The 8966-nt window shown below is 43.5% G+C and overlaps 1 protein-coding gene across 1 annotated transcript; it reads right to left on the bottom strand.

Annotated features, from left to right (window-relative positions):
• Positions 1 to 234: 234 nt before the first annotated feature.
• LOC110494826 (E3 ubiquitin-protein ligase TRIM32-like) lies at positions 235 to 2715 on the bottom strand. Its single transcript, XM_090206503.1, has 3 exons — positions 2655 to 2715; positions 1789 to 2413; positions 235 to 1037 (listed from the first exon to the last, which is right to left on the bottom strand). Exons 2-3 carry the CDS (start codon positions 2112 to 2114, stop codon positions 962 to 964), a joined length of 402 nt encoding a protein of 133 aa, XP_090062629.1. The 5' UTR covers positions 2115 to 2413; positions 2655 to 2715; the 3' UTR covers positions 235 to 961.
• Positions 2716 to 8966: the final 6251 nt, after the last annotated feature.

The following is an 8966-nucleotide window of genomic DNA, read 5'->3' as shown; positions in this document are numbered from 1 at the left end:
GGTTCTCTGAGACATGATTAGACAGAGAGTGATTTCAGTCATGTACTGCACACATCAAAACCAAGGACAGTGGAATGTTTAGGGTTTGTTTTGTGTTTTAGGAAATAGTAGTGTAGAATGTGTAGTGAATTAACACCCCCAACTCTATCTGGGGTCCATAAATAGTTGGATATCAGACAGTTACTTTCCTAATGTAATGATAATAATAAGCTATTTCACAACTCTAAGACAGGGTTATTTTAAAGTGGATGTATTTATTAACCAATAAATATAATTCCAGGATACAAAAACCTGCTCTTCAAACAGAACAGATGAATTAAACATGTCCAATGAGGATAAACAAATCCAACATCCCTGATTTGGGGGACTGGAAATGATGCAGACAATTACATTGATACAAGAAACAATCTGCAATATTAAAGCTGTTCTAAAATGATGTCATAATAAATACTAAACCTCCACTTCCCTTCACACAGTAATACACCTTTTATCAAATCATTAAACATCTATTATAAACATTGTTCACAGTATATTGTATTGTACACAGAACACATTGTACAATACACAGTCTCTAACCTTCACCCCTCTATCTATCTATCTAACTATCTATCTATCTATCTATCTATCTATCTATGTCTGTCCATCTATTCATAACTTCCTTTATCTTTCTTTCTTCCTCAATCCATTTAATATCTTATGTTTTATTTCCTCCACCTATCCATCCTTTATTATTAATATTATAATTTAACCCTTATTTTACCAGGTAAGTTGACTGAGAACATTACACATTCCCAAAGTCAATCAAACACAAAGCATATGAATAATTGGTTCAATCTTGCTTCATTATGTAAAGTCACCGGTCGGTCCTGTTTTATGAATTAGCTTCATTACTCAATGAGTATCTCCTGCTCTGAAATGGGAAAATCCAGTCTTCTTTTTCTCTGCTCTTCGTCTTCTCGGTTTACAGTACATTGTGCTTCATCCTCCTCAGGAAATCCTGTAGTTTAAGCATCAGGCCACAATGCATTGATGGAGACCTAGAGGACAGGAGAGAAGGGGAAATAAACAGAAGACAGAGACAGAGAGAGAGAGAGAGAGAGAGGAGAGAGAGAGAGAGAGAGAGAGAGAGACAGAGAGAGAGAGAGAGAGAGAGACAGAGAGAGAGAGAGAGAGAGAGAGAGAGATACGAGAGAGGGAGAGAGAGAGAGAAAGAGAGAGAGAAAACAAAAAGATAATTACTTGACACATTGGAAAGAATTAACAAAAAAAACGAGCAAACTAGAATGCTATTTGGCCCTACACAGAGAGTACACAGCGGCAGAATACCTGACCACTGTGACTGACCAAAAATTAAGGAAAGCTTTGACTATGTACAGACTCAGTGAACATAGCCTTGCTATTGAGAAAGGCCACCCGTAGGCAGACATGGCTCTCAAGAGAAGACAGGCTATGTGCTCACTGCCCACAAAATGAGGTGGAAACTGAGCTGCACTTCCTAACCTCCTGCCCAATGTATGACCATATTAGAGAGACATATTTCCCTCAGATTACACAGATCCACAAAGAATTCGAAAAACAAATCCAATTTTGATAAACTCCCATATCACTTGCTTTATGTTAACATATGTTTCCCATGCCAATAAAGCCCCTTGAATTGAATTGAAGAGAGAGAGAGAGAGAGAGAGAGAGAGAGACAGAGAGAGAGACAGAGAGAGAGAGAGAGAGAGAGAGAGAGAGAGAGAGAGAGAGAGAGAGGGTGAGCGAGATAGAGATGCCTGGGGTACTCACCATGTGTACTGTGTAGTGGTCCGTGTCTGTCTTTTAGCTTCCTCCTCTTCCTCCTCCTCCTCTTCCTGTTGTCTGTCTAGTATCTGGTCCCATATCTCAGTGTTAACCCACAGCGACCCCGACAGGGTGAGGCTGGGATCGGTGCAGGTGATCCAACGGCACAGGGGGCAGCAGACTGTCAGTAGGCCGCTTTGGAGCCTGGACATCGCCTGCAAGCACAGCCCACAGAATGTGTGCTTACAGTGGAGCATCCGAGGGATCTTCTCCCTGCGAGAGTAGGGCTGGAGGCAGACACAGCACTCCATGTCCTCGCTCATCAGACCCATGGCTGGCTGGCTGGCTGGGGTGTGGATGGATGGATGGATGGATGGATGGATGGATGGATGGATGGATGGATGGATGGATGGATGGATGGACGGACGGATGGATGGATGGACGGACGGATGGATGGACAGCTGGAGCGCAGAGGACTTCTGGACGGAGTGTCAGTGTCTTGGCAGGAAGACGTGGGGTTTAAACGCTGGTCTGAGGTCAGTGTTCCCCTTGTGGTTTATTAATGTCCTGGTTTGGATTTGATGAGGATGAGCTGATCCTAGATCTGTGCTTAGGAGCGTAGGTCAGGAACCTGCAAAAGACATTAAGATGTTAAATTAAATTAGACTCAGTGACTTCATCACTGGCACTATGTAAAAATATCTAATGTGATAACGTATCTTAAATCAACAGGCTGTCAGGTTTTTCTGATTAGACATGAAGAAAAAAATATCTTGAAAAATATCACACACATTTATAACATCCATAGTTATCAGATATAGACAAACCTTTTCACTTTTATCATTATCAATGAGAGACAATATTTTACTTACAGGTTCAGGAAGATTTTCAGCCCAGCAACAAACTATCCTACGACAAAACTTTGTGTTTGAGAGAGAAGAGTGTGTGTGCTCCTATTTAAAGCTTTGGGGGAGGAGACAAAATGTTGTTATTTTCCCAGAAAGGGCGGTCTCTCACCTCCTCTACTCTCAGGTGAGGCAGGAAAGTTCCATGGAACTTCTATAGCATAGTAGGACACTTCAGGAGAATTGCCAGGGCCATGTATTGACATTTTCAGGGCAGGTGTTTATGTCTACAAAGGGCACGTACACTGAGTATACAAAACATTAAGAACACATGCTCTTTCCTTGACATAGACTGAGTGTCCTAATGTTTGGTACACTCAGTGTAAGTCCAGTTTATGACGGATCAATATTTGTAGGGGAATTTCCGCTAGAGAGGGGGAAGAACTTATACAACCCTTTCTGTGGACTTGTAGATCCTATCTGTGGACTTGTAGAACCCTCTCTGTGGTACTTGTAGAACCCTCTCTGTGGACTTGTAGAACCCTCTCTGTGGACTTGTAGAACCTACTCTGTGGTACTTGTAGACCCCTCTCTGTAGACTTGTAGACCTCTCTCTGTGGACTTGTAGATCCCTCTCTGTGGACTTGTAGAACCCTCTCTGTGTACTTGTAAACCCCTCTCTGTGGACTTGTAGACCCCTCTCTGTGGACTTGTAGAACCCTCTCTGTGGACTTGTAGAACCCTCTCTGTGGACTTGTGGATCCCTCTCTGTGGACTTGTAGACCCCTCTCTGTGGACTTGTAGACCCCTCTCTGTGTACTTGTAGAACCCTCTCTGTGGACTTGTAGAACCCTCTCTGTGGACTTGTAGAACCCTCTCTGTGGACTTGTAGATCCCTCTCTGTGTACTTGTAGAACCCTCTCTGTGTACTTGTAGAACCCTCTCTGTGTACATGTAGAACCCTCTCTGTGTACATGTAGAACCCTCTCTGTGTACATGTAGAACCCTCTCTGTGGACTTGTAGAACCCTCTCTGTGTACATGTAGAACCCTCTCTGTGGACTTGTAGAACCCTCTCTGTGTACTTGTAGAACCCTCTCTGTGTACTTGTAGAACCCTCTCTGTGGACTTGTAGAACCCTCTCTGTGTACTTGTAGAACCCTCTCTGTGTTTCTAATAAAATCAAGTCACAAGTTCAGTGGAAACCTTGTAAACAACCCCCCTAACCAGTCAATTAGAAAACAGTCTCCCTGTTGAAACCGGAGTGTTTTTGAATTGACAATTTATGACATCATTAAAGGGCCAGAACAAGAGACTGAAAGAGCTTTGTCAAAGTCATCTGCTAGTTTCTAATGGTTATTTTTCTGCTTTCTGAAGTCATGATTAAGCTGCACACTAAAACAACGTGAGCTAAATGACAGTAAATGATGAGTAATTCTGTTAGCCAGTAATTCTGTTAACCAGCTCTACCGTCAGCCCTGTTTGTCCCTAATGGGACACTATTCCCTACATAGTGCACTACTTTAAAGGCAAAGGCTCTGGTCAAAAGCAGTGCACTACATATGGAATAGGGATCGAAATAAAATAGACATATTAAACACAAAGATTATATATAGGGTCTATATAGACTGTTGTCCCCTCATTAGGGTCTATATAGACTGTTGTCTCCTCATTAGGGTCTATATAGACTGTTGTCTCCTCACTAGGGTCTATATAGACTGTTGTCCCCTCATTAGGGTCTATATAGACTGTTGTTTCCTCATTAGGGTCTATAACGACTGTTGTTTCCTCACTAGGGTCTATATAGACTGTTGTCTCCTCACTAGGGTCTATATAGACTGTTGTCTCCTCACTAGGGTCTATAACGACTGTTGTTTCCTCACTAGGGTCTATATAGACTGTTGTCTCCTCACTAGGGTCTATATAGACTGTTGTCTCCTCATTAGGATATATATAGACTGTTTTCTCCTCACTAGGGTATATATAGACTGTTGTCTCCTCATTAAGGTCTATATAGACTGTTGTCTCCTCATTAGGGCCTATATAGACTGCTGTCTCCTCATTATGGTCTATATAGACTGTTGTCTCCTCATTAAGGTCTATATAGACTGTTTTCTCCTCATTATGGTCTATATAGACTGCTGTCTCCTCATTAAGGTCTGTATAGACTGTTGCGTTGTTGCTATACTAGTCAGCTAAGTCTTTTGGATATCTAAACAAATTGGTCTCTACATCCCTGCCTCAGCACAGTTAGGAAGACTCACGGCGCCGGACTGAACTGATTGGCTCATGGGTTGACTGACTGGCAAGGAACACAACCCAAGACGTGTCAACTCATATCGCCGTCTGTCTGAAATGTCATCCCTGTACAGTATGCTGCACTAGCCGGGCCCTGGTCTAAAGTAGTATACTATATACTGTAGTAGTTGGGCCCTGGTTTAAAGTAGTATACTATATACTGTACTAGTTGGGCCCTGGTCTAAAGTAGTACACTATATACTGTACTAGCCGGGCCCTGGTCTAAAGTAGTATACTATATACTGTACTAGTTGGGCCCTGGTCAAAGTAGTATACTATATACTGTACTAGTTGGGCCCTGGTCAAAGTAGTATACTATATACTGTACTAGTTGGGCCCTGGTCTAAAGTAGTACCCTATATACTGTACTAGCCGGGCCCTGGTCTAAAGTAGTATACTATATACTGTAGTAGTTGGGCCCTGGTTTAAAGTAGTATACTATATACTGTACTAGTTGGGCCCTGGTCTAAAGTAGTATACTATATACTGTACTAGCCGGGCCCTGGTCTAAAGTAGTATACTATATACTGTAGTAGTTGGGCCCTGGTCTAAAGTAGTATACTATATACTGTACTAGTTGGGCCCTGGTCTAAAGTAGTACCCTATATACTGTACTAGCCGGGCCCTGGTCTAAAGTAGTATACTATATACTGTAGTAGTTGGGCCCTGGTTTAAAGTAGTATACTATATACTGTACTAGTTGGGCCCTGGTCTAAAGTAGTATACTATATACTGTACTAGCCGGGCCCTGGTCTAAAGTAGTATACTATATACTGTACTAGCCGGGCCCTGGTCTAAAGTAGTATACTATATACTGTACTAGTTGGGCCCTGGTCAAAGTAGTATACTATATACTGTACTAGTTGGGCCCTGGTCAAAGTAGTATACTATATACTGTACTAGTTGGGCCCTGGTCTAAAGTAGTACCCTATATACTGTACTAGCCGGGCCCTGGTCTAAAGTAGTATACTATATACTGTAGTAGTTGGGCCCTGGTTTAAAGTAGTATACTATATACTGTACTAGACGGGCCCTGGTCTAAAGTAGTATACTATATACTGTACTAGACGGGCCCTGGTCTAAAGTAGTATACTATATACTGTACTAGACGGGCCCTGGTCTAAAGTAGTATACTATATACTGTACTAGACGGGCCCTGGTCTAAAGTAGTATACTATATACTGTACTAGACGGGCCCTGGTCTAAAGTAGTATACTATATACTGCACTATCTGGTCCCTGGTCTAAAGTAGTATACTATATACTGTACTAGTTGGGCCCTGGTCTAAAGTAGTATACTATATACTGCACTATCTGGTCCCTGGTCTTAAGTAGTATACTATATACTGCACTATCTGGTCCCTGGTCTAAAGTAGTATACTATATAAGGAAAAGGTGCCATTTCAGACACAATCTGTCTGTCTATTTGAATAGCTTCTTCATGGTTTCAAGACAGGCTAGTGACCAATTCAATAACTCACATCATGTAATGAAACGTACACAAACAGACATGAGATCCACCAAACACAGGCAGTTTGATGTGGTATTTGGAGACAGGGAATGTAGCAGTGAACCAGTTCAGTGTTTTATAGTACACTTAACCACCATCACATTGGTAACCTAATTATACCACTAGTATATATACACAATTATCCTCATTCACCAACCTACCCACGGTGTCTACTAGGTCCATATTTCTCTGTTTAATGGTCCTCATTCACCAACCTACCCACTGTGTCTACTAGGTCCATATTTCTCTGTTTAATGGTCCTCATTCACCAACCTACCCACGGTGTCTACTAGGCCCATATTTCTCTGTTTAATGGTCCTCATTCACCAACCTACCCACGGTGTCTACTAGGCCCATATTTCTCTGTTTAATGGTCCTCATTCACCAACCTACCCACGGTGTCTACTAGGTCCACATTTCTCTATTTAATGGTCCTCATTCACCAACCTACCCACGGTGTCTACTAGGCCCATATTTCTCTGTTTAATGGTCCTCATTCACCAACCTACCCACGGTGTCTACTAGGCCCATATTTCTCTGTTTAATGGTCCTCATTCACCAACCTACCCACGGTGTCTCCTTCTACTAGGTCCATATTTCTCTGTTTAAAAATAATGTTTGAGTGGGTCAGTAGCGTTGTAATGACAGACAGACAGAGTCAGACAGAGTCAGACAGAACAGAGTCAGACAGAACAAGCAGACAGAGTCAGACAGACAGAGTCAGACAGAACAGGCAGGCAGAGACAGGCAGGCAGAGACAGGCAGACAGAACAGGCAGGCAGAGACAGGCAGACAGAACAGGCAGGCAGAGACAGGCAGACAGAACAGGCAGGCAGAGACAGGCAGACAGAACAGGTTGACAGAGAAACTGTCACGTCTGCTCCCGCTCTTTCCTTCCCCTGGCTCTTGAGGGCTCCAGATTACCCCGCATCACTCACACCTGCCTTCCTTGGTCACCAGCATCAGTGTAATTGGACTCACCTGGACTCAATTTTCCTCTCCTATATCTGTCTGTTCTCCACTGCTGCATTGTATTGTTTTTAGTCTTTGGAATTTGTTTCTGACGCTGTTCCTGTCTCGTCTCTGTCCGTTATAATGAAATGTTTTACTCCCCGTACCTGCTTCGTCTCAACAGCGTCCTGACATGTGAAACAGACAGACAATCAGACAGACAGAGACAGAAATACAGGCAGATAGACAGAGTCAGAGATAGAGAGACAGGCAGATAGACAGAGTCAGAGATAGAGAGACAGGCAGAGAGACAGAGAGAGAGATGCAGGCAGATAGACAGAGACAGCGAGACAGGCAGATAGACAGAGACAGGCAGAGAGACAGAGAGAGAGATGCAGGCAGATAGACAGAGTCAGAGATAGAGAGACAGACAGATAGACAGAGACAGAGAGACAGGCAGATAGACAGAGACAGAGAGACAGACAGAGAGAGACAGATACAGGCAGATAGACAGAGAGAGAGATACAGGCAGATAGACAGAGTCAGAGATAGAGAGACAGGCAGAGAGACAGAGAGAGAGACAGGCAGATAGACAGATAGAGAGATACAGGCAGATAGACAGAGACAGAGAGACGGGCAGACAGAGACAGATACAGGCAGAGAGACAGAGAGAGAGATACAGGCAGATAGACAGAGAGAGAGATACAGGCAGATAGACAGAGAGAGAGAGATACAGGCAGATAGACAGAGAGAGATACAGGCAGATAGACAGAGAGAGAGATACGGGCAGACAGAGAGAGATACAGGCAGATAGACAGAGAAAGAGATACGGGCAGACAGAGACAGATACAGGCAGAGAGACAGAGACAGATACAGGCAGAGAGACAGAGACAGATACAGGCAGAGAGACAGAGACAGATACAGGCAGAGGGACAGAGACAGATACAGGCAGATAGACAGAGAGAGATACAGGCAGATAGACAGAGAGAGAGATACAGGCAGATAGACAGAGAGAGAGATACAGGCAGATAGACAGAGAGGCAGAGAGACAGAGACAGATACAGGCAGAGAGACAGAGACAGATACAGGCAGAGTGACAGAGACAGATACAGGCAGAGAGACAGAGAGAGAGATACAGGCAGAGAGACAGAGACAGATACAGGCAGAGAGACAGATACAGGCAGAGAGACAGACAAACAGAGAGACAGGTAGGCAGACAGATACAGATACAGGCAGAGAGACAGAGAGAGAGAGGCAGGCAGATAGACAGAGAGAGAGATACAGGCAGATAGACAGAGAGAGAGATACAGGCAGATAGACACAGAGAGAGATACAGGCAGATAGACAGAGAGAGAGATACAGGCAGATAGACAGAGACAGAGATACGGCCAGACAGAGACAGATACAGGCAGAGAGACAGAGACAGATACAGGCAGAGAGACAGACAAACAGAGAGACAGGTAGGCAGACAGAGACAGACAGACAGCATGTCCTAAGGGTTAGTGTCTCAGTGTTTTGGGTCTACCATTTGTATGCAACATTTCCTGTAATTGAATGAGTCATCATACAAACTGTCACATAA

The sequence above is a fragment of the Oncorhynchus mykiss genome, chromosome 17, assembly GCF_057628025.1.
Source record: "Oncorhynchus mykiss isolate SJ-2025 chromosome 17, ASM5762802v1, whole genome shotgun sequence".
Taxonomy (NCBI): domain Eukaryota; kingdom Metazoa; phylum Chordata; class Actinopteri; order Salmoniformes; family Salmonidae; genus Oncorhynchus; species Oncorhynchus mykiss.
The sequence above is the reverse complement of the archived record's forward strand: the minus strand, read 5'-3'. Positions and strand labels throughout refer to the sequence as shown.